Genomic DNA, 25405 nt, shown 5'->3' with positions numbered 1-25405 from the left:
GAGCGCCTCAAAGAAGCGATCAGAATAATAAAAGGAGGCCGGGCCCTTTGCCTTCTGGAACGCGCCGCTCTTGAAAGAGCTTTTGAAAAGTGGTGTTGTTTTCCAGTCGTGCATGCTCCAATCGGCGGAGTATATTAGAGCCGGGACGCGGCGGCCGCAGGGGCAGCGGCGACGGCAGCACCGGCGGCAGCACCGGTCGGAGCACCAGCGCGAGCAGCAGCGGCGGCGTCCCGAGTGCCCGCGGCGCGCGGCGCAGCGATGCGGTCCCCACGGACGCGCGGCCGGCCCGGGCGCCCCCTGAGCCTCCTGCTCGCCCTGCTTTGCGCCCTGCGAGCCAAGGTAGGAGCCCGCCGGGCCTCCCTCCCGGCCCGCCCTCTCCTTTTCCTCGCAGCGCCCCGGACGCCTGCGGTTGGGCGCCTGGAACGGGCTCGGGAGCCCTCGGGCGTTCGGCTTCCCCGCCCGGTCCCTGCGCCTGAGAGGCTGCACCGGGGCTGGGGGAGCCTCCGGCCTCCTAAATGTATCCTCCCGGCGGGGCAGGGGGCTGCGTTCTCACCGCTCTTCTCCCCGGGGGCAGTCGTCGGATTTCTCCTGCACTCGTGCATTTTTTGTACGGGAATCACGCCTAGTCCTTGCACTCAGTTTTGCAAAATTATTTTCACTTGGCGCTGAGGGCTCGTCGGGGCGGGCGGGGAGGGAGTCGCTACTTCCACCCTCGAAGAAAACAACTTTCCCCTGCGCTGACCTCCCTCCCTCCCTCGCCGGCAGGTGTGCGGGGCCTCCGGCCAATTCGAATTGGAGATCCTGTCCATGCAGAACGTGAACGGGGAGCTGCAGAACGGGAACTGCTGCGGCGGCGTCCGGAACCCGGGGGACCGCAAGTGCTCCCACGACGAGTGTGACACGTATTTCAAAGTGTGCCTCAAGGAGTACCAGTCCCGCGTCACGGCCGGGGGGCCCTGCAGCTTCGGCTCGGGCTCCACTCCTGTCATCGGGGGCAACACCTTCAATCTCAAGGCCAGTCGTGGCAACGAACGCAACCGCATCGTGCTGCCTTTCAGTTTCGCGTGGCCGGTGAGTGGGCTACGCGGTGAGGGAGGCCCGCCGAGGTCCGTACCCACGCGCCTCTCTCTTGCGAGAGGGATTTAAAGGACCTTGGCTTGAAACTCCGAGCTAACTGGAAAAGTCTGGTGGGGTGGGGTGTTGGGCAGCCGAGACTATATAGTTACTTATCAGCAGGCCCTATCTTCGTGGCTTTTTTGCTAAGCGCCCAAAAGTGGGGAGCCCACAGAGGTTTGTGGGGCAAAGCTCCCAGGAAGTCTGGTTTAAACTTGCAACTAACACGAAGGCCCTAGAGTGACCCCGCCCCGAGCTAGGAGTTCATTATAGATGATCTTTGCTTAACCAATTAAACCTGATGCGCCATGGAAGGCGACGCGGCGCAGTTCTGGCCTTCGAACGCCGTCCAAATCGGCACCCTCCCCTTTCTCGTGAGCGGCTGGGAGGGCGGGCGTGTCCTTCCTGGAGGGTGTGGGGGAGCCCGTTTCCCGCTGCTCCCCGGGAGATTTGGGGCGTGCGGGGACGCGCTCTGGGCTGAATGTAAGGGGTCGGGGGCTGCTGCCGCAGAGAAGGGTGGGGGGTTGGGGGTTGGGGGGTGTCTCCAAGCCGCTGCTGGAGCTGTGAACCCGAGAGCCTCCGCCCCCTGCCGGCCCCTTCCTGCCCTCGCCCCCGCGCGGTGTAGCCGTTGTGGCCTCACTTCCAGCGGTTCCCGGGCTCTGGAACCAGCTGTGTTTGCAAACTTCCCGGGGAAGGGCGGGGGTACGCCCTCGTCCGGCGGGCGCCCGGCCCCCGCTAGCCTCCGGGGGCGTGTCAAGGCCTGGAAGTGGGGGGGCCTGTTAGAGGCAGCCGCTGAGAGTGCGAGTGCGTGGACCCCCGCCCCGGTGCAGCTAGGCCAGCCAGCCGACTCTGCAACGAGGCCCTTGCAACATCCCAAATTGGGTAGAAGGAAGATGAGTGTGATTGCAGAAGGGGAGGAAAGGGGAAAATGCTCGTGCCCTCTGCTCAGCTCCTGCTGTCCGGGAGGTGTGGCTCATCGCCCGGACTGGGGCTTGGCCTAGTCTGTGAGGGTGGGTGGCGAGGTGGAGGGGGGGGGGTGGGGTCGGAGGGGAGGGGTGCTCAATGCCCAGGGGAATACTCTCCACCACGTGCTGTCTTGGGGAGCACTCTGCTGCCTCCTACCCGCAGGCTGGGGCTGTGATTCGCATCCCTGGGAAGGGATGGAAAGGGAGGGTACTTTGGTGAATGCGTGCCGGCGTGTGGGTGTATCTTGGGGTGGCTCTCAAGGCCCACATTTCCTGGAGCTGGCGTTATAAAGTGCCCTCTGCCATGGGTGAGATAAGACAGTTATCAGAAACATGCCATTAAAAGGGGCTTATAAAAACCTGTGGTATGTGGAGTTCTCTGAGAATGGAGGGCCTCGTCTGTTGCCGGATTTCAATTTTACAAAGAGTGTTTATCTTGTTTGTTAATCCCCTACTAGGGAGAACTTTAAAGAGGCTGGCCATTTTCTAATCTGACTGGGCCCAAGTTAACTGTGAATACTGACCGCCCTTGAACTTGTGTTTGGAGTTTAGGGGGAAGGGGCCTGCAGGTGGTTCCACCCTCCTGAGGATCAGTCCGGAGCCCCTTGCGTTTCACAAGACCATAAAAGGAATCTTATTAGTGATGTGGAAAAGCTGCAGGCCTGGCTGAGGCTCACTTTGGAGAGTAGGGTCAGAGGACCGCTTGGATGAGAACAAGGAGCCTTGCTCCCCCAGGCCTGGCTTTGGAAAGTGACCTAGGTGTGTGTCTGTCCCCATTTGACACTTGGCAGAGTCCTAGATGGGGAATGAGCAGGAAGCCGTGTGTGGGGCAGGGAGACGATTGATTTGCTGGTGCTCTTCTGTGGTTTCAGGGCCCACGGGTCACCAACCATGAAATAGACTCTCGGCTTTTCTAGAATGGGGAGAATGCTGGGACTACACTGAGTGTGGTTCTTTTGAAGTTGGGCCAAGTGCATGTATCACTCATAAATGAGTCTCCACCCTGCCCCCCTAAAATGCCTGCTGTGAAACTTAAGCTTTACTTCCCAAGAGAAAGTGGAGTTTAGGTGTATTGTTTTAGTTTATTTTCCCGAGTGTGGTTGGAGAAACACCACAGTCTGCAACTTTCAAGAATGATTCCAGGGTGAGTGTTAAGTGAAGTGAAAGCACTTAGGTATTGACGTAGTTAGTGCAGCTTCGTTCAGTTTGGCAATTAAATATTAATAAGCATGTCTATCTAGAACTGACTTTCTTGAATAGGTAAAAACTGAACTTGGTACAAAATTCAATATGGAAAGACAATATGGTCTTTAAAAAAACAAAAACAAAAAACGCCTTGGACTTCCAGCCACTTGAGCCCCTGACCCTACAATTAGTTACTGTCCACATGGGTCCTCCCAAATGTGTGGACAGTGGGAGAATCCTGGTTTGTGGTGCACAGTAGGTCAGTTTGGAAGGTGGTGTAATTCATGTCTTTTGTTTGGGATTATGACCCCAATCAAATAACTGTTCGTGCTCTAGAGAGGAAGAAGAGGAAATAATTCGGCCACATTTGAAATCTAGTCCACATTCCAGTGTCCATGTGGGAGGCTCTGTAGAGGTGGGCCTGCCCATCGGATAGTATCTGATTATGTTCCATTTGAATGTCTGCTGCCCCAGCTCCAGGCCTATGGTTCTCATCTGTGGCTTCTAATCCCCGTTCCAGTGCTGCTCACAGGGTCTTGACTTGAAGCAACTGGCCTGATTTATGACCCTCCAATCAGGGGGACCTAGTGATAAGAACAGACATTATGGAAGGTAGTTGGGCTCAACGGGAAGTGATTTGGGAATAACCATTTATAAATCAATGAAATGGTTAGGTCGTGCCTTCCCAAATTAGTGCTGAATCCCAGTGGTACCTGCTTAATAAGAATACATTAATGAAGTTACTACTAACCAGCCCCAAAAGGTTTTTAGGAACTCCAGAACCCCAGTTCGCTGTATTGATCCATTGCAGACCCTGCAGTGAACTGAATCTAGAGAAACTTTGGGGGAAGTGGTTGAGATGTCTGTTCCTTTGGCGTCCTATTTAAATGCCATTGACAGTGATAAAAGCCTTGCTGGGAGCAGCTGAATTTTTCAGGAAAATCCAATGAAGTGTGTTTCTTGCATACCAGAGTGATGCCAACTTTGGCCCCCTTTATACTTAAGGCCTGATTGAGCAACTGCCAGGGGTTTGGGTAAATCAGATGTCACGAGGTTAATCACAGAATGTAATTGACACTGTCCTTGCCTTTATGCCCTCTGTTGTGTTTCCTGGACCCTGAGCCTCTGTAGGTGTGGTGTGGACACGCAGAAGGTGGAGGGATGGGGTTCTCATTTGAACTGGCTCCTTTCTACAGCCAGTGTGTGCAACCCATGTGGCCATATCATGCATGCATGCATGCAAACAGCACATGTGAGTATAAGGGCTTGGAGCAAGGGATTTCCTTATGTGGAGAAAACCTCTTCTGCTCCCAGACACCTATGTCAAATTAAAGTGATGAAATGACAGGTCTGTATTGCAAAACCAGGCTTGGGGGAAAGTAGAGCTGCACTCACTTTGTGCTAAGTGTCTTCAGAGTGGCTGCTCTCCACATGAAATCCTTCTGCAAGGTACTTGGTTTTTAATTTTTTTTTTTCTTTTCTAGGTGTAAACTTCTCTGTGTTTTCTTCCTCCTTGTTGTGTTGTTTCTTAGCAACTTATTCAAACCTCCAGTACTTATAGGAGTTTGCAGCCCACCAACTCCACACCCATAATTCTACAGGGACTCTAAACATTTGTAGAGAACAGTGAAGCTTTTGGCATCAAGGCTGTTGGGGAGCTGGACGCATAAGGAGGAGTGGCAGCAGCCACTTTCAGGCATGTCCTCTCCCTGGAATCAGTGCTCTGAATACTGCGTAAAATCTTTATAGCGAAGAGTGGTAAGGGACCCTTTGGATAGAAGGCACGTGGAAGGTTTAGCCTGGTGGACAAAATGTTGTTCATGAAAAAATGAAGCCAAGGCAACAAAGATCATGTTCCTGATCTGAAAACAAGAATGTAAACAGAGGCCTTGACTGGGTTCATAGCAGCCACCAGCCCATTGTAAAGGCCAGAACTTGGTTCCAATGTCAGACTTTTCAAGATTAGTTACAATGTAAGAATGCATAATATCTGGATGTGCATACAATGAGCATGATAATCCATAAAAGCAAATGTTCCTGAGCATTCCCCCCTCGTTGGTAAACTTCTATAAGCATGTTCCTTCCCCTACCTATTAACCCCCTAGGTTAGGTTCTGAGCTGAGAGAAGTGACACTTGGTTCCAGCTTTTAAATATACTTTAAAAAAAAAAAAAAAAAAAAAACTAGAACAGAATAAGTTGAACCAATTTTTCAACTTGAGGAAGATGTGTTAGGATGTGATGATTCTCATGTTTTCTAGGGTGGTAGCAGAGGCGGGGATAGGGTTTTGCATTCAGAAATGTTCCACCTTTCTCTTGGCTCGTGATGCCGAGTGGCTGTGTTGTGATTTCCTTGCTGGTTTCTGATCATTGCATGGACCGCCCTGCCCCTGTGGCCCTTGTTTTTACGGGGCCGGCGACATTTGTCACTGGTGTGGTGCATGTGCAGGGAAGAAATTGTGCAGCATGGCTCCCAGTGGTTAAAAGTGGTACAATAAATAGTCCAACACTCAGAGTCCTCTACCAGCTCAGCCCAGTTTTTGTGCACTTTTGGTAAATAAGTAGAAAGGCTTCTTGTTCAGGCTTGCTCTGTGTGAACCGGACGGTTGTGCTTGGCTGGTTTCTCGGTATTCTATCTATTAACCTCGCCACCCTTTTGTAACTGGTGCATTTAATTATCAGTGGGATGCTTTTCAAACAGGTAAGGGTAATGATGGGAAAGGGGGTGGGGGCATCTCGTTGAGCCTCTCCAATCTGGATATGAGCTTTGGGGCCCACTCGGTGAGTCTTTGAGGTGGGCTTTCATGAGAAAATCGCCCTTTGTAACCAGATCGGACTCTATTGAAATGTCAAGCCCTGCACACTGAATTGCTGTCTATGGCTGAAGTTGTCTTGGCTTGGATGCTGTGGGGAAGTTGTCCTTTCTTCAGGCCCTCCCCTCACCACCGCCCTGTGACACGTGAATTTTTCGTACGAGCGTGCGTGTGCCCACACATGCGATCTCTGAAGCCTTTATTTGGTATGTTTGTGACTGGAATATTTTATACTGTGGCCACCCAGACGCAGGCAGGACAATAGTGTGGCCGAATTGACTGAAATGAGGATTACAGAGAATAATGCGGCCTCTCCAAAAATACTGCTAATACAGGGCCTGCGACAGGAAGCGACAGTTGAGTCAGCAGAGTACAGGGCCCCAGACAAACCCGGGGGCCGACTGACTCGCACAATGGCCCCCTGGGCACATCGGGCATTCCCAGGGTGTGCGCTCCTCGGCCGCCTGTCGCGGTGGCCTGGGGTTTTGGACGCCGCACGCGTGCCGTTTGGATGGCGGTTTGTTTGTGTCCGTCAGCTTGGCAGGAATGGAAGCAGCCTCTTCTCAGGGCTTGGTTTGGCTGCCGCTGTTGCCAGGAAAAGGAAGCTCCCAGCTGCCAACACAATTACCTTTGTTTCTTACATCCCCCTTCTTAATGTGGCAATTAAGTGCTTACCACTCTGCCCGGTGCCAAGGTAACCACCGAGGAGTCAGATGGGCGCAGAACACAGCCCTCCCGCAGCCACGGTGCCCGGGGCGGGAAGAGGCCCTTGGGATCCTGGGATGCCTTGGGATTTCGAAGTTGGGGCCCTCCTTTAGGTAAAAGGCTGCGGAAGTCCTTCTGAAAGCTGGCTGTCCCTCTTTCCTGCTGCACGAGAATAAGAACCAGCCACTGTTGCCAGCATCCCCTGGGCCTGGAGGTGGGAAGGGGCACAGGCCCAGGCTGAAGTTGTGTTAGCTGCCCATCCCTCCTGCTTTGCCCCCAGGCTGTTGTTCTGGGGAGATTGAAGAGAAGAGATGAAAGCAAGGGGATTCTTCTAGTCTTACTTTTGTAGTTTGAAACCAAGAAAAATCCCGGTATTTGCTATTTGTGATTCTCGTGGGTGGTATTTTCATAGGAGCTTGAGTCGGAACACTTGCCCATCATCTGGCCTGGCACCCCCTCCCCAAGCCATTGGTGGGGGATGCCCAGTGAGTTGGCCTCCGCTGTCAGGGGAGGGGGTCAGATTTGCAGTGACAAATTGGGCGTGACAAGATCATAGCAGATTGCATCTGATTTTTGGCCTGGTACTGGCCTCCTAGGATGGTATAAAGTGTGTGCGTGGTCTGGATCTTGGAGTCTGGAACTATATTCTGGGATGTACAGAGGTCAAGCGTGGGCCTGGGAAAAATTAAAGTTCCTAGCAAGTAATAATCATTACCAAATTATCTTGATTGTTGATCTATAGTGTGGGGATGGAGTGGGAGGTAAGAGGGCCTCCTAATAGGGGCCTTGGAGGGAATCCTTTCTTCTGAAGGCTGGGTGGGAGGAATCCTCCTGCTCCAGGAGGTGAGGCCCAGAACCATAAGTCCTTCTCTCTTTCTGGTTTCGGAGATGGCCCAGGGCTTTTTCTTTCTTTTTTGGCAAGGCCTTGTTGCCAGTGCTGCAGCCCCCAGCCCAAACCCCATGTCCACCACCAAGAAGGCAGTTCACGGAAGATCAGGACACTCCCTGTCCAGAACTCTGTGCCACCCAACCCTCAGGGTTGCGTAGTGTTGGTCAGCAACTCCTGAGGTCTCACCAGTTCTGGTGAGGATGAGCCAGGTACACAGCTTGGTCTTCCAGGTTCTTGTGCAAGTTTGAAGGATGCTGCCTTCTTTGAGCATTCATTAAGCAGGGTTAAGATTGTCATGCCAGCTCAGTCCCGGCACGCCTTCTCCTTTCTGTGGGGTTTGTGGATGTTAGGTGTTTAGTGCTTGTGCAAGTCTGTCAGAAATCTGGATATCAATGCATTTAATCAGGATTAATTACAACAATACGTGGAAGTGTAGAACGTGGGTCTCAACATGGCCAGCAAACGAAGGGCTTAATTATACAGAATACACATCTGGCCTCATTTGGATTTGGCTCTCACCTCCAATCAGTAGAGAAATGTAATTTCTTGCTGCTCTCAGGGAAGAGTCCTGTAATTTGTAGGAAGTCTCAGGAAACTTAGAGGCTGTAAATAAGATGTAACTTTGACTAATAAAATATTAACGATGACAACAATGAATTTGGACCCGTGGCCACCAAACAGGAGAGGGCTGGGTATGTGCCCCGGCTTGCCTGGTTTTGCTTGCTTTTCAGAGCATTTTCCCACAGTTATCAGTGAACGAAATGGAATCCGGCTCTGCTTTGAGTATGAAACATATTTCGGCTGAATTCCAAAGCAGGGTCTATCACAAGATATTTTTATATTCAGAGACGGCATGCTGTGTCTCTGAGCAGTAAGCTTGTCTAGAGTTATGAATGAAGCTCTTTTTTTTTTTTTTTTTTTTTTTTTCCTCTCGTGTTCCATTTTTGCCTTCACCTTGTGGGTGCCTTCTCATGGTGGCTGTGTGTCTGGTGGCACGGGATTATTTGAGAAATGCGCACTATTTCCGATGCATTGGTATCTGACAGTGACAGCTCAGGGACACGGAGGAAGGGCTCATGTGCTCCCCCCAACCCCCATCTATTTCTCCAGCTTCAAGATGGCAGGCTTATTTAAACCCTGCTGTTTTGTGAGACTGACCTCATTCTAAATTACAAATGAAGATTTGAGTAAAAGCGGGAATTTGCTAATGGCTTGGATTTGGGGGGGGAGGTAGAATTCTGAGATAAACCTGGAAGATAAAAGGTGCCTTCAGTATAATAGCTGGCATCCTGCCAGTGTCCAGGGAATTTGTTTAGTTAGTGGACTCTGATTATTCCTGGAATGTTAGATCTTATTGACAGATAAGTCCGTCAATAGCTATAACCCATGGGTGTGTGATTATTTCTCCCTTTTGTACTCTGGTCCCCAGAGTCTGCCCCCTAAACACCCCAAGTTAGGTCACCGCCTTTGTCTTAGTCTCTTTGCACCTACCCCCTCCTGCTTCCTAGAGTCACCTGATACTTGTGGGAGCCGAGATGGTCTCACACAGACAGGGCTTTCAAAGGGGTTCTGAAAAGGAAAAGGGGGCCTCCCTAGGGACTGCCCCACCAGGGCCCAAAGTGTAACCTTAGCAATAGCCAGCCCTCCTCACTGGATGAGGGGGCCTCCCCCCCCCCCCCCCCGGGTACAAATACCTGGTTAGGTTAGCTTAGAATAAATTCTTTGTGTGTTTTTCTCATGCACTGGAGTTAGGGTCTGGAAAGCTTTGGAAAACCGTATAGCATTCACATATAGGGAGGTGGTATTTCCTCATGATGACTTTGGGCTGCTTGCGTACAATGGCCCTGACTGACCACGGTGGGCCCCCACCAGGTGAAAGCATCAACCTGAGGGTGGGTGCCAGGGAGGGGAGTTGGGTGACCTCCATTCCACAGCAGAGTTGTCACTTTGGCTTTGTGGTTCTGTTTGGCAGAGTGTGTGGGGAGGCCAAGCAAGGTAGACATTTGGGCCCTGACCTCTATTTCTGAATACTAAGCTGTTGTTTATCTGTGTTGCAGAGGTCCTACACTTTGCTCGTGGAGGCGTGGGATTCCAGCAATGACACTCTCCGTAAGTATCACAGCAAGGGGCTTTTCTCTGGGTGCGTCTTTGTGGAAGCACAGTGCTTGGAGTACAGCAGGGTCAGAGCTGAATCTGTCTCCTGAATGCTTCAGAGGACTTGTACCACTCCCTGCCGTCTGCCCCTGTGTCCCTACCCCAGGGCCCATACTCCAGGGCAAACTGCTCCATGGAGTCTTTTCCATAACCTTCCCAGAACGTTCGCTTGGAACATTAAGTGGCCAGGACAGATTCCCTGTTAACTCAGTCCCTGACTAAGGGACCTAGATTATCGTTGGGATAGAGATCTTAATGGTTTTACAACGTTAAAACCTTGTAGACTGCTAAAGGATCAAAGTGGTGACTTTTTAAAAGTCCATTTAAACTTTAAGTGAGTGTTTAATCTCTCATCGGAAAGATAAAGCCTGCGGAGGTGGCGCTGGGCTCTAAATCTAAAGGCCGACCTTGAATTTCACTTGGTGGGCAGGTGAGCTTCTAGGCAGTCAGGGTTTCTTTCCCACACTGTGCACCACAGACCTTTCATTGAAGTGGAGTCCCAGAGCCTCACAGGTACCACACCTGCCTGGCCCCTTCTGAAAGATGACTGTTTCAGTGCAGGCTGCTTTTTCAGAGCTTCGAGGGGTGGCTTTTGGTGGGGAAGCCACTGAGGCTGTGTCTGGAACTGGCAGCAGCCTGGCTTATAAAGTGTAGTCTTTGCTCCTTACATGTAACTTAAAAGTGTTTTCTCTCACCCACAGTAACTGTGCATTCCGTTTTTGCTGGGAGGATCGTCCTGGGGAAATGTGATTCACGTTGAAATCCATTAGTCTGTGGGGGAGGAAGGATTGATCCAACATTTTGTCTTTGCCCTCCATTCTCTGAATGTCTCATCCCTTTTGCTTCTCTAACTCACTGACCCTTTCTTTGTGTTTTTTTTTTTTTTTTGTTTTGTTTTGTTTTGTTTGTTTTATTTGGGTTTTTTTGTTTGTTTTTGCTGCTGCTAATATTTCCCCTCATTTTCTCATCATGTTTTTTTTTTTTTTTTTTTAATTGAATCTGAGAATGGTGCATGCCCAGAGTGGGCACATTGGAGGCTTGGTACCTGCTAGGCTGCTTCAGGCTGCATATGGCTTGTTGTGCCACTGGGGGCCACGTAGCCCTTGCTGAGCCCTGGTGAGCCAGAGGCTCCAGGCCATTTGGATCCCCGTTCTTGCTTTGACATCCAAAACCCAGATCTGTGGCCTTCCTCTCCGAGGGGCACCCCTGTCCCACTGTGGTGTGGTAGGAGGGGAGGGTGGTAACCAGCCTTGGTTGTGGGTCATATGACCAGTCAGGGTCACAGACACCGTTTTGTTCTCTCCTCCCTGCCCACAACACAAACGTTGAGTGTTGTGTCACTGTGACCTGGTCACAATGGTAACTAAGCATGGGAAAGACTCGGAGCTGGGGAGGGAGGGAAATAGACCAGAGAACCTCTGGTGCACATGTGGTCCTCTTTTCCCTTCCCTTTTGGATGTTAGAACAGTCTGATAAAGTGAACATCCTTGAGATCCTGGCTCATGGTAAGAGCTGGATCAGGACACTGACCCTCTAGCACCTACAGGGCCCTTCCTGGGCCTTCCGTCACCCCACAGGTCAGGTAGCTGTGCCCCTGGGAAGCAGATGCCCATCTAGAGCTGCCCATGGTTGTCTACATTTCAGGGTGGCCCTGGTTTTGGATTCTGGGGCATCTCCTCGCTGGGGAGAGAGTAACTAAGTCCATGGAACAGCACAAGAAGGGCTTAGGGCAGGGATAAAGAACTTCAGACCTCTACCCTTGAAGAAAGGAATGGCCACAAAGTCATGGAATGCCCAGTACATGCAGGTGACTGGAACTCCCTTTGTGAACCCGAGAGGAGGAAATGCTTTATCCACTTGTTTATTCTGCGTCTCTTTTTATGCTTCCAAGGAATCTTGAATTCACGTTCAGAAACAAATTTGGCATCTTCTCTCTTCAGATGAGGTCCTGCCTAGGGCCCTTCATGGATGACTGGCACCGGCATTTCAACACGTAGAACCATGAGCCAGAAATCTGGAAGACACCCTGTGTACCTCCCTTTCTAAGGGAGCATCCATAGTATCCATATCTAATCCACCTCCAAGTTCTGAAAATCTCTCCAACAGTTCACTGGAATCCTGCCACCTCTCGCCACATCCCCTGCCACTGTCCTGGTCCAAGTCCCCATCTGCTAACACCTGAACTCCTACACTAGTGACCACATTAGTCCATCCATATCTACTCCTGTCCACCTCCCACGCTTCCTCCATTCTTCTGCCATCCTGGTCTTTTGAGAGTGTTTCGTTTTTTTTACCTGAAATATGATCAACATATAGTATCTTCTATTAGGTCCTGGTGTACATCTGGATTTGATTCGATTATCATCTTCAGAGATCCCCTTGGTGGCTTCCTGATAGTCTTGGGACAGATCTCTGTGTGGCCTAAAAGGCCTTGCACAGCCATCTTGTTTCTCTGCTAGCTCCAGCCTGCATGCCACACTGTCCTCTACCATATCCATATTCTGGTCCTATCCCACCAGTCACCTTTCTGTCCTCAAATGCACCATCACATTCTGTCCTGCCACAGGGCCTTTGCATGTGCTACTCATGTAGGCTGGAAGGTTTTGCTTATTACTCTCTTCAATCTCTGTCCCTCCCATGGGACTGTACTTCGTGAGGGCAGAGGCTAAGGTTGTGTAGCAACCCAGGTGGAGTTGGCTACTCTTCGAGGGCCAAACAAGTTGGAGATATCCTGTCTTCAGATTAGAGGCAGAGCCCTGAGGTTTAGGACCGAGAATTCCTTCTCCCATCAGCTCTGCAGAGAGAGAGCCTGGCCCAATCAAAGCCCAGGTACTGTCTGTGTGTTAGAGAGTGCTGTCTGAGCCTGGCGTTCCTGGCATCAGTCCTCCGAGGTCATTTCCATTATGTTTCAAAACTGTACTACATAAGGGTACAGATTTTTCCTTTTTCTCCTGTACAGATGGTTTCAGTGTATGGGACTGTTCCGTAGATACGTGAACACAAACCGGCATACTTAGACCAGGTTTTCCTTCTAGCTTCACCATCTTGGCTACGCTCCTGTCTAGTAGGTTTATGGGTTAGTGTGGCCCCAGGGTTATGCTCAGACTCACCTCATTACCTCCATGGCCTGCAAGGCTGGGGGGCGGTGGGGCAGGCTTTGTGCTCCACTTTCACACAGCTAAGGTCTCAGGAGGGTCTGTTAATGTCCTTCTCCAGTCCTGAAGCTGGACTCCCAAGTGAACTACTCCAGATGCATTTCTGTGCCCCAAGCTGAGAGGAAGTGGGACTCAGGTGACAGCAGCTTAGAAGAAGCAGGCAGCAAACTGGCTGTCTTGTAACCCAAATGCCAGAAAGTGTGCCCTAGACACACCTGACTCCCTGCCTGGGGGCTGCCAGGGAAAATCTGCCACACAGGTGTGAGGGTAGGTCTACAGATCTGTTAGCCACATCGAGGATTCTGAGGATTCTGAAATGATCATTCTCCCATCTCCTAGAGATGGGAGGAAAGTATACTGAACTACTGGAAATGACCTGTCCGCCTGGGCCTTTAGGATCGCCCTGGACTCCTGTCTCAGTTGTTTGTTGTCGTTACCTGCCTGAGAGATGCTGGAGGCCTTCGAGCCATGTGTTGAAGTAATTCCTTTATGCAGAACTCATAATCACGTGGTAATAGCTTGCTACATTTTCAAATTAAACCAGCAGAGCAAACATACAGTTAATGGAAGGACATTTTTGTCATTCTTTGGCCTGTGTTTATTTGCAAAAGTTAATGTTAGTAAAGTGTTATCTGCGAGTGGTTCTGTGTGTGCTGGGGTGTAAGTCTGCAGGTGTGTGGGCTTGTTCAAGGCTTGTCCTGCCCACATGGCAGTTAAACCCAGAAGGTTGACCCTGGGGTGAAGCTGGGAGTCATGTGGATGAAGCCCCCCCCCCCGCCCCAGGAGCGCCTCCTTTCTTGGTCACCTGTTGGGTTTGTATAACCTTGTAAATGAGCACAGGCCCTGAGCCTAGAAAAACAGGGGTGTGGGTGGGTAAAAATCACAGACATTGCTAGTAGGTCCTAATACTGTCTCTCCAAGGTGGCCTTGAATTTGACAAGGCGGTGAAGAGTTGGTGTTGGCAGGTTTAAGAAAACAAACAAGACCAGGCTGGGGTGCTTAGTGCCTTGTTTCCTTTTCACAGCCCTCCCCTGGACTCCTGGCACCCAGTGTTTGGATTTATTTTCGTACCTGTCTCTTTTCTGAGACTAGATTATAAGTGACCTCAGGGCAGGGACCACTTCTTATTTCTCTTGAGAGCTGCTTGAGCTCTGGGCGTGTTTATTTTCAATGGGCACCTTTTAAAGAGCATGACTCGGCTCAGAAAAACCCTCAGTCTACCTGTCGCTAAACTAGGGTGCGTTACTTTCCCGTGTGCCTTCTGGGCAAAGGTGAAAGGTGAAACGCATCAAGTTTGAGGTACAAGTGCAAGGCAAATTTATCACTTCTTAGGAACGTAACTCTACCCCTCGGCTCCAATGAAGAGTTTGAAGTAGGCAAAGTCTTTCTAAAGCAAGACACGAAACTCTAAAACCAGAAGAGAAAGATGGCTAACCTTTACCTGGGATAAGGTGCTTTCTAGAATACGTAAAGAGCTTTTGCAAATTGGTATGACCAATAACACAATAGAAAACTTGGCAGAGGAGAGAAACAGGTTACAGTTCACAGGAACAGATACAAATGGCTTTGTAACCACGTGAAGGGGTGCTCACTATCACTTAATTAAATGCTAATTAAAATAAGAGCTACTTCTCTCCTTATCAGGCAAAGATCATAAAGTTTGATAGTATATTATGTTGGCATTGCTGTTGGGAAACCCAGTTTCCTGTGCAGGGAGAAGGACAGGTTGACGGCATCACTCATGGCTGTTTGGGGTTGTCTGCGGATGGGAGTGATGGGTTGTGCTGTCTTCTGACTCAGCACTCCGTTTCTAGGGTGTCTCTTACTACTAGAACCAGGCACATGGACAGACAGTTTCAAGGATGTTCTTTGTGGCTTTGCTTAATTGTAAAAGGCCAAAATAACCTAAATGCACATATGTGAGGAACTAGGGAAAATGTATTTCATTTTATTCCCAGATTGTGAACTACTATGCACCCATTAAAAAGGGTAAGTAAATGTGTAGGCTTCTGGGGAGGGGGACACACTTTTCATTTTTCTGTCCTTTTGTACTGTTTGAATTTTATACCACGTGGGTTTTAGTTATTAAAAGTAGGCAGAATGGTCAGGGAAGAAGGCTCTGATGTGAATGTTAATGCGATCAGTGCTTTTTTTTTATTGTTGGTGTGTGTTTGTTTTTTCCCCCCCTGCCTCTAGAGCCTGACAGCATTATTGAAAAGGCTTCTCACTCGGGCATGATAAACCCCAGCAGGCAGTGGCAGACGCTTAAGCAGAACACAGGGATTGCCCACTTCGAGTATCAGATCCGCGTCACCTGTGATGACTATTACTATGGCTTTGGCTGCAATAAGTTCTGCCGACCCAGAGATGACTTCTTTGGACACTATGCCTGCGACCAGAATGGCAACAAAACTTGCATGGAGGGCTGGATGGGCCCTGAATGTAACAAAGGTGTGTGGGCCTGTGCTGGGTGGGTTAATAGGCTGGGAGTGGCTGTCGCTGTTGGTGTCCAGTTCTCTCCACGCTGGGTCAAGTGGCTGTCTCAGGTAGTGTGGGGTAGGGGGGATATTTGGTCTGTTTTCTAGGCCTGAGGCATAAAGATGCTGAGCACAGAATGCTGTTGGTGCCCTCATCCCCGCCCCCCACTGCTGAATGTTGGCTGCTAACAGCTCACAGCTGTTTCTTCTCTGGAGCATTGTCCTTGGCCAAACAGCCACTCCCTGCCCCTTCCCTACTGCTCACAGTCTGTGAATGACTGGATTGGGGGTACAAAGGCCAGCCCTGCTGGCACTGTGTGCTTCCGTTCACACTCCAGAGCTTCCCCTGGGATCAGGTTGAAGCCAGACTCCAGCTGAGACCCCTGCTCAGCTCCTTCCCTTGCCTCCATCTGCTGCCTTCAGTTCCCTTCTCCTGTACCCAAATCCCTTTCTCAGGCTCTGCTTCTAAGGGAACCTGACCTAAAACAGATGCTACATGGGACAGGGCTAGCTCAGTGCCTGAACCTATGATCCTGTAGGAAATGACAGCCCCTGAGCTCAGGGTGGCCTTACAGTAAGCTTTCACTGTGCATCTGTGGGGGCCGTGGCATTGAGGGGTGGGGGTGAGTGGTGAACCTGAGCTTTCCTACTTGTGTAGAGTTGGGCCCATCCACAGTAGTGCAGGCTTTTAGATGTGCTGTCTGCTGTCCCAGCCCTTCTGCCCAGATTCAGTGAGTTAGTACACAGACGCAGATGTTCACAGAATTATCTGTGGTCTTTACCTTTACAAAGCTTCTAATTCACTGCAGATGGGTAAGTCTGACCAGACTAGGCCCTCACAAACTTCAATGTCCTCTGCTAATTTCACATAATTTGGTAAATTCTTTCAAGATATACCCAAAAAGGGAGTTTTTGAATTGTGACTAAGGAGTGGGACGAAGAGGAATCTTCAGGTCTCCTGGACTTTTCTTAAATAACTAGAATTTTTAAAGGATGGCATTTCTGGGATCGAGATCAATGAATTGATAAACATATAGTAGTTGGTGTTTTAAAAATCAGTAACAATTACTTAAAAACCATGTGTAGTATTTCTTACCATCTGTTCAAATTTTTTTCTTTTAATCAAGGAAGCAGAATTGCTTTGTGAGGCTACTTCACAGAAGTGCCACCAGAGCTGGCCCCCAGATTAGCCTGCCAAATGAATCCAGCCTGCTTGGCTTTGTTAGTCCCCTGGGATTTTTGAGACATCAGGCATTCTAGGGGATGGTGATGTAGGGGTTAAGAAGGCTGGAGCTCATCTGAATGTGCTGGGATGGGACTGAGTGGTTGAGATGAGGAAGGATCACAGCTCCTGTTCTCTTGGAGAGGGTGGGAACTGACAGGGAGCAGGGTAGCTATTGTTTAGACAGACTGGATGAAGATCCCCCTCCCCCATCAACTTGCCTGCATTTTGTTTCTGAGTAGGATCATGTTTTGAAGATCTGCTAGCACGGCCTTGAAGTTTAAAGCTGGATTTGCTATTTGGGCACCTCCCATCTTCCTCTCCTTACAATGGACTTGACATGAGATCTCTTAAAATCGTGGATTTTGTAGGCTTAATGCACTAGGCCATTCTCATGATGGTGGTGGTGCACGAAACCATGTGCTTGACACATCCTTCTGTGTTGTGTTTTTTTACAGCTATTTGCCGACAGGGCTGTAGCCCCAAGCATGGGTCTTGCAAACTCCCAGGTGACTGCAGGTAAATGACTAGACTTATTATCTTTTAATTCTTTAATGCAAGTGAGGGACTGAATTTATTGTGAATACGCCTCTTTTCCTTTGGAGGGCAAGAAAGCTTTAAAAAAAAAAATTCAAATAGGCACATCCGAAGCTTATTAAATTATGCCAGCTGTCTGGTGGAATGTGCACACTTCTCTCTTGGAAAAAAAAAAACTTATGGGCATAGTCAGTGACTTCATGTATTAACTGTTCTGTAAATTGATAACACGTTTTTATAATCTTCCCCTTAAAGTGCTAATGGATGAGATGGAGGGATGTGGGTTTCTTTGAGTCTGTCTCCTCCCCCAACCTTGTTTGCCATCTCCTAGCCCTCCCCCACTTTTCCCATCAATAGGGGACAGCGGAGCATTCTTTAGAATGGGATTAGTACAATCTCCTGGCCCCTTTGCAGGCGGGAGCCGGGCCGGTGCTGAGAGGTTAATGGCTGCGCTGGAATCTTGTCAGTTGAGCCTGATGAATGTAGACTTTTGCTGCTGGCCTTTGAAGTCTGTTCTTTTATGGTCCCGGACAATGCAGAAGCCAGAGACCCACCCCGACTGGTTCACGATTACAGTTTTTGGAGCCTTCTTGAAATGTACATTATGCCCATTTAGGAAAGGCTTGCTTCAGGAAATAGTGTTGGTGTCTGTGGCATTTTGACACAATCTCCCACTTTACTCTCCTTCGTCCCAAATCTTCAGGATTAGCAGATTGAGGGTGACACCAAAAGGATCCCTGGGGCCTCTCATTTTTGCCCCAGACGCCACCCTGGTTTGAGCCAAGGGAAGCATATAAAACAATCTAAACCAGTGCATCTCAAACAGATGTTACCTGGGGCTCTCGTTCTAATGCGGAGACTGATTCCATAGGTCTGGGTGGGCCCAAGTCTCTGCATTTCTAACAAGCTCCCTAGTGCTGCTGCTGTTGCTGGTGGGACCAGACTTTGGGAATCACTGCCCCCAACCTCAGTACTCAAGTCAGAATTCCCTTGAAGTGACCGGAAACCGTCAAAATTCAGATTCCTGGGTACTGCCCCCACCCACTGAACCCCAGTCCAGGGGTTGGCCCAAGAATCTGCATTTTGAAGAGCCTACCAAGTGAGTGTATTTTGAGGACTGCCGCTCGCTCTACAGAGAATTCTCTGTGGTCTTTACCTTCATGGCTCCACCACGGCATCTGTTCCCCTCCCATGCAGGGGGGACACTGAGCTCTGAGGCTTGACACTGAAATGAGAACCAAGGCAGCTGGAAGTCCAGTAAAACCAGGCTGACCTGAAATTGTCTCTTCTGACACTTGAGAGAAAAGTTTATTTTCTGGAAGGCTGGGTGGGTTCGCATATGAAGCCCCATGGTGGCAGCTGACGGTAGTATTTAACAGCATTGCTGTCAAAGGTTGAGCAGGAATCCACCTACCTGTGCTCTTCATAATTAAGGGTGTCCTGGAGAAAGTCGGATCAGCAGCGCTATTAGCCACTCTGGGCCTGCTCCGCGTGCAGAGCTCAGATGGATATCAGCGGAGTCCGACCATGATTTCTGCTGCTGTCATCAGAATAGGCATGCTGCTGCGCAGGGGAGGGCCCTCCCAGCCAGAACAACAGGCTTTGTTTCCAGAATTTAGCCCTTTCTCTTTCGAAGTCTCCCCTCCCACTCCCTGCCCAGACACGCACCGGTGCCCTTATTTACTTAAGGTGCGACTTTCCCACACGTCATTTGCATAGTCTCCTCAGCCCATCTTGTTCTGCCTACCTTGAAGGAAAATCAAAACAGAACCTTCTAGCCCAGGAGGTTCAGGTTGTGTCCTGCTCCAGAAATAGCTGAATGGCGAGTTACCCTGTAAGTTGTCTTTTGGATTATGTATTACAGAGGTGTTTTTTTTTGTTTGTTTGTTTTTTTATCCCCACATGAGAAACCTTTACTGGTTTTGTTGTTCCCAAGTAGACTGAGATTCCTTCTCCTGGTTGCACATGCTTGCTTTATTGCAAGCCTGCCAATAATATCAAACTTGATGAATCATCATATGAAGACAGTCACTTCAAATTCTCATGAGAACCTTAATCATAGATTATTTAACTGGGATAACTTTGTGGATGCCTCTTTAGGGTCAGTATTTTTATTTGTTTTCTTTTGAAGTCATCTGTGGCCTCTTGTGGTTTCTTTTTTATGCTTGGGGATCCAGCGCTCATTAATTAAGAGGTGAGGTTGGGTCCTCAGCTGCCTCTTCTTGCTTTTATTAGGCAAATGGAAGAGGTGTACTGATCCTTAATTTGGAAGGGAGTAAGAAGACAGTAAGAAATACTGCTATTTCCAAATCAGTTCCCTCTTAATATTTCAAGCTAGGAATATTCATCTTTTACTGAATGAACCCCGCCCCCCCCCAACTCCCACGAACTTGAGTGTCCCACTTTCTTAACGAAATTTCTGCCAGATTTTTTTCTTTACTCCTCTGAATGGTCACTTGTCATTTAGACTAATGTTCTGTTTTACATAAAGCCAAATCCTCTGTCTGATTCATTTTAAACCACGCATTCTGGTGGTTCTTTGAACTGGGGTGTGGATGGCTTGTTTGTAGAAGTTAGGAAGTGGTTAGTCAGTGTTCTCAGGGGTTAAGTTGACTCTTGGCCGTGGGTGATTAGCTATTAGCTGGATCCCTATAATTTTCCCATGACAAGGATTTGCTAGCCTGCCTCCAGCTCTCTGGAAACGGAAAGCTTTCCCTTCTTGGGGGTGCTTGTTTTCCAGAGTTACAGCTGAGTGGTTGGGGGTGGGGGAGGGTGGTGGTAGTTCTTCCCTCAGCTTTTCCCAGGTCCTGTTATAGAAATACTCTGCCCATCCCTGTACCAAGTTCACCCCACCTTCACCAGGCTTTCCAGGGGCCCCTCCTGTTTCTCACAGCTTGAGTTTTGAGAAGGCAGTTAAAGTTTCCAAGGGCTTGAAACTTGAGGGGCTGGTGGCTGAGACCCTGCCCCTCCTCCACCCCAGGTGAAGGTTTATGTTTGTGTTTTTGTTTGGGGATCAAAGGCACCATTTGGCCTCCGAAGAGTCTGATTAATGAGGCGCTTATAAAGGAAACTCGACTCTGTTCCCCAATACTAGATAAACTGGGTTGACCTTTTTTTCTTTTTGCAAAGTGAGAAATAACTATAAAATGAATTAGCCTAAGCAGCTCCGGTAGTGGGTCGTAAATTATCCATGGGATTGGTTCCAAGTGCTGTTGCCTCCCTCACCCTCCTGCAAAAGTGGGTTCCGAGATCTCAGCCGCCTCTTTGCCAGAGGAGGGTCCCCCCTTCCCCACCCCCCCTTGTGTGATTTCCTAAAGCCTCATCGGGAGGCAGCTTCCTGCCGCACTGGGGTGTCTTGTTGCATTTTTGCGCGCTGGGGTCGTGACTTGCTGTTTAGACAAAGAGCCTGGCCGCTGTGTAAAAGCTGCCAGCAGTGCCGCATTTAGGAAGACTTTCACATGGCTATTGTCACCCGAGAGTCCTTCCTTCGCCTCCGTAGCCAGCGGGGTCTTGATTTATTCCATGCCCCCACCCTTGCACAGCCTTGTGAGCCTGAGAAGAGAGTGGCTTTGTGAGGGCAGCCCCCGCCGGCCTCTCCCCAGACAGCCCTGCTTTTGTAGGGAGTCGCCTGGGAGGGGACCTTGGCCCAACTACTGAAAATGTTTATTTAGACAGAGCCCCCGCGTAAACCTTGAGAGTCAACTGTCCTATCCCCCGAAATGAAACAAGACAGGAAAGGCCTGGACTTCTTAGCCTTGCCTTTAAATGACGTTGCGCTCCCCAAATGTTTCAAGGACTAAAGCAGAGTGTGCTGTCTGTCTCCAGGTGCCAGTATGGCTGGCAGGGCCTGTACTGTGACAAGTGCATCCCGCACCCGGGGTGCGTCCATGGCACCTGTAACGAGCCCTGGCAGTGCCTCTGTGAGACCAACTGGGGCGGCCAGCTCTGCGACAAAGGTAGGGCCCTTGGGGACTGGATCTTGGGGCAGGACGGGGGCCTTGGGCACAGGAAGACTTAAGGGGTGGGGCAGCCAGAATCGAGTTTTTTACTTTTGTTTATTTTTATTGGCAGGGACTTTTAATTCTGAATTTGAATTTGCTTTTAGTGCTGGGGTTGGCGGTATTTTTTTCTGGTTTTATTTTTATTTTTTAATGTTTATTTTTGAGAGAAAGCACGAGTGGGGGAGGGGCAGAGAGAAAGGGAGACACAGAATCCAAAGCAGGCTACAGGCTCTGAGCTGTCAGCACAGAGCCTGACGTGAACCCACAAACTGAGATCACGACCTGAGCCAAAGTCAGACGCTTAACTGACTGAGCCACCCAGGTGCCCCTTCAGGTTTTAGTTTTGAAACAGAAACGGGGTGGGGGTAGGGGTGCAGCTAGAAACATGGCAGGTTAGCAGCCTGTATTGTCTTCTCTGAGCTGCTCCCATCCTGGGGTCTTTCTGGCAGATCTCAACTACTGTGGGACTCACCAGCCCTGTCTCAATGGGGGAACTTGCAGCAACACAGGTCCTGACAAGTATCAGTGTTCCTGCCCTGAGGGGTATTCAGGGCCCAACTGTGAAATCGGTAAGTGGCCCAGGCAGGATGAGACCCCTCCCTACCCTCAGCTTGAGAAAAAAAATAACAACACGCTTAAGGACACGTAAAAAGATGAAAATACCCTCCAAAGTGAAGACTGGTTGTCTCAGCAGTTCTGTGGGTCTTTGAAAGTTCCTTTGAGCAGCGCCAGTGTTTGTGGTGATGCTGGCTAGTGTGGGGGGTGGGGTGTTGGCCATGCGGCTACCCAGCTCACAGATGCCTTGGAATGTGACTGGAGACACTTAGAAAGAGGACTTCCTGTCTCCTGTAGACACAGTGGGCTTATAGCACATGCTTGCTTTCATTTTTTCGAAGCGAGCTTGAGCTGGTGGCCCAGGCGTGGGACTTGGCGGCGGGGAGAGGACGTAGGTAGCGACAAGCGGGAGCCCCTTGCTGACTGCCCTCCTGGTTTTCGCAGCGGAGCACGCCTGCCTGTCTGACCCCTGCCACAACAGGGGCAGCTGCCGGGAGACCTCGCTGGGGTTTGAGTGTGAGTGTTCCCCGGGCTGGACGGGCCCCACGTGTTCCACGAGTAAGTCTGGGTTGTGGCCTGTGTCTTTTCCAGAGGATCAGATACGGGGTTGGGGGCAGGCGCCTGGGCTTGGTTCAAGGTCAGGTCTCAGTGGGAAGGGGTGGATTCTGCCAGCGGTCTGGTGGGGAGTCTGGCTGGGGCTTCCAGCCTTTGCGCTGGAAGCCTCCCTGCACCCTCATCCTCCTGCGCTAAGTTAGCACGTGTGTCTGCTACTGAAGAGCCTTCTCCATGGGAGACCTCCATCCTTTGCATATGCTCCCTGGAGCTCTGCCTCCTCCAAATCAAGTTCTGGTTCTGGTTCCTGCAGCCATGGAGAGGCTGCCCGTGGTGAGGCTGTCACTCCTGGATTTCATCATGGGTGCAGGTGGCCCCCAAAGAGAGACCTGGGCTACAGGGTTGTTGTGGCTGCAAGGCCTGGCTGCATGTCAGGACCACCTGGGTGCCGGACAATGCAGATGGGTCCTTCCCACAGTTTCCCTTTGGAATTGGGGAGTCCACATTTTGTAACAAGCACCTGGGTTTCTGAGGTGTGGCCAGGCCTGAGAACCACTGTCCTCAGCACCCTGAGTGCAGCACGCACAGTCGAGAATGTGGGTTCTGTGGTTGGATCACCTGCGCTGGCACTGTGGCGCTTGCCTGCCTCTCCTAGGGCCGGTCTTTACCTCCCGGTGCCCTGTTTAAAGGAGACAGTAGCAATTCCCATCTCTTAGGGTTGTGAGGAACCGATGACCGAATTCCCAGAGAAAGCCTGGTACTTCAGAAGTGGGTAGTAGGTGAATGAAGAGGCCACTGTATATAGTCCAGTGTAGAGGGTGTGGGGTGGGGTGTAGACCCCAGGTATGGAATTTTGGGAAAACTATGTGAGCAAGTAAGAATAATGTTTTCTACCAGTAAAGAAGAGTTCTTTTTCCTTACTACTTCTTAGCTACCCCTGAGCCATGCTGGAACTTTCCTTTAAAAATAAGGAGTAGGCAGAGCTAGATGAGCCATGTTACCCATGGGTTGATGCTCTGGGGATCCAGCTGGCTCTCCCTGCTGCTTAGGTTGGGGATTAAATGAACTGGGGCACTGGAGGATTTAAAGCTAAAATCAGGCCTTATCGTCATAGCGGTCACTTCTAGCAGGTGTCTGGCTCTTAAGTGAAGGCCCCTCGTGTAAGGGTTGGCGTTAAATTATCTAATTGTCAAACGGACTGAGATTAAAATGCCAGCTCTTTTTTCCCTTTTGTCCAACAGACATTGATGACTGTTCTCCAAATAACTGTTCCCATGGGGGCACCTGCCAGGACTTGGTTAATGGATTCAAGTGTGTGTGCCCGCCCCAGTGGACTGGCAAAACGTGCCAGTTAGGTAAGGAAATTCCTGCACCGAGGTTAGCTTTGATGATCAGAGCTGTTATAGAAGATGAGCCTGTGGTGGTGTGAGTTTGCACACCATCCTACTAAAAAGTAATTTATTGTCAAGAGTCCGGCGGTCCTGGGAGAGAGAACTCGAATGCAGATGGCCTAGCTCTTTTAGGCCCTGTGGGAAAGTCGTGGGATCCCTTGAACCATGTCAATCGTCTGTCCGAGGAGTGTTCAGCTGGGTTCCAAACGGGGATGGTCTCATGAGGAATGAGCTGTCTGCATTCTTGCTGCCACATTTAAATCCCAGCAACTAGGCTGCGTGGAGTGTTATACGGCAATGCCTGGTGGCTTTCTGCTCTTCCGGCTGGGGGCCAGTTGTTAACCAGCAGCCTGAAAGTTATCAGTTAGCATACTTTATTGGATAATGGCTAGGGAGAGGGATCAGCTGCTCAAAATAGAGGGAACCTAGTATCTGGGATTTAGGTTATTAGCATGTCTCCTATTGGAGGCAAACTATTGCTAGGGTGTTTTGGGGGAGGTGGGGGAAGGGGGGGGTAAATCTCCATTTCTCACTACCCCTCCACGTTTTCTTTCAGATGCAAATGAGTGCGAGGCCAAACCTTGTGTAAATGCCAAATCCTGTAAGAATCTGATTGCCAGCTATTACTGTGATTGCCTCCCAGGCTGGACGGGTCAGAATTGTGACATAAGTGAGTACCTTTTGTTTCGATTTTGATTTTTGTGAAACTTGGGTATTGAAGGCTTTGTCAGCCTGTACGTTGGCTCCAGTGCTAAGACTTGAGTGATAAAAGGAAAACCTGAGTGGGAATGTTTTTGGAGAGGGAGTGATCAGTGCAGAAATGAAAACATACACTTTATCAGGCTCATTAGCCGGTAAAACAGCCATATTCTGATAAGGTGGCTAAAACAATGATGTGAAGTTTCACTCGCTCATTCTGGAGGAATTAGGGAGGGTTCCCACCCAGTGTAATAACCTTCTGTCAGGGGGAAGCACACAGGAAATCTGATTTGAGGCTTTTATCTGTCCTGAGTGGAGAGCACTTTTCAATTAAGCCTAGTTTCAATGTAAATTGCCTCTTTAATATGAGGACTTGTTTATTTTTTAGATATTAATGACTGCCTTGGCCAGTGTCAGAATGACGCCTCCTGTCGGGTATGTAAATCTTTGCTTAAATGAAAACCTTAATGATTGACCCAAGTCTGTGAGATTTATGTGACCCTGGGAGAGCTCTGTCCCTCAGGGATTTAAAAATGCAGGTGAAAAGTGATTCTCTGGAAGTTTCGCTTGGGCTTGTGTTAACCCCAGCCTCCTGGGAGCCATCTTGAAGGCATGCATGTAGAAATTCCCCTTCAGCATTTCGGGAGGCTTGGCATTTGGTGATTTCAGTGAATCCGTGGAACGGCAGCAGTCATGCTAGACCGCTGAAGCCCCGTGCTTGTGGAATACATAGAAAAAAGCATGTGTTTCTCCCCCCTCCTTCTTCCTCTTCCAGGATTTGGTTAATGGTTATCGCTGTATCTGTCCACCTGGCTATGCAGGCGATCACTGTGAGAGAGACATCGATGAATGTGCCAGCAACCCCTGTTTGAATGGGGGTCACTGTCAGAATGAAATCAACAGATTCCAGTGTCTGTGTCCCACTGGTTTCTCTGGAAACCTCTGTCAGGTGAGCTGTGCTAGAACCTCCACAGGCCAAGTTTCTACAGCAGAA

General features: G+C 49.8%; 1 protein-coding gene across 1 annotated transcript in view; it reads left to right on the top strand.

Annotated features, from left to right (window-relative positions):
• Positions 1-209: 209 nt before the first annotated feature.
• JAG1 (jagged canonical Notch ligand 1) overlaps positions 210-25405 on the top strand; it is a 35925-nt gene continuing 10729 nt past the window's right edge. The window contains exons 1-12 of the mRNA XM_049651136.1: positions 210-339; positions 766-1071; positions 9726-9777; positions 15174-15428; positions 17135-17195; positions 21039-21169; positions 21664-21783; positions 22214-22327; positions 23563-23676; positions 24269-24382; positions 24800-24846; positions 25187-25360. Coding sequence (XP_049507093.1) covers positions 259-339; positions 766-1071; positions 9726-9777; positions 15174-15428; positions 17135-17195; positions 21039-21169; positions 21664-21783; positions 22214-22327; positions 23563-23676; positions 24269-24382; positions 24800-24846; positions 25187-25360 — 1569 coding nt within the window. The 5' untranslated portion in view covers positions 210-258. The remainder of the gene's footprint in view (positions 340-765; positions 1072-9725; positions 9778-15173; positions 15429-17134; positions 17196-21038; positions 21170-21663; positions 21784-22213; positions 22328-23562; positions 23677-24268; positions 24383-24799; positions 24847-25186; positions 25361-25405) is intronic.

Source organism: Panthera uncia, assembly GCF_023721935.1.
Source record: "Panthera uncia isolate 11264 chromosome A3 unlocalized genomic scaffold, Puncia_PCG_1.0 HiC_scaffold_11, whole genome shotgun sequence".
Lineage (NCBI taxonomy): Eukaryota > Metazoa > Chordata > Mammalia > Carnivora > Felidae > Panthera > Panthera uncia.
The sequence above is the reverse complement of the archived record's forward strand: the minus strand, read 5'-3'. Positions and strand labels throughout refer to the sequence as shown.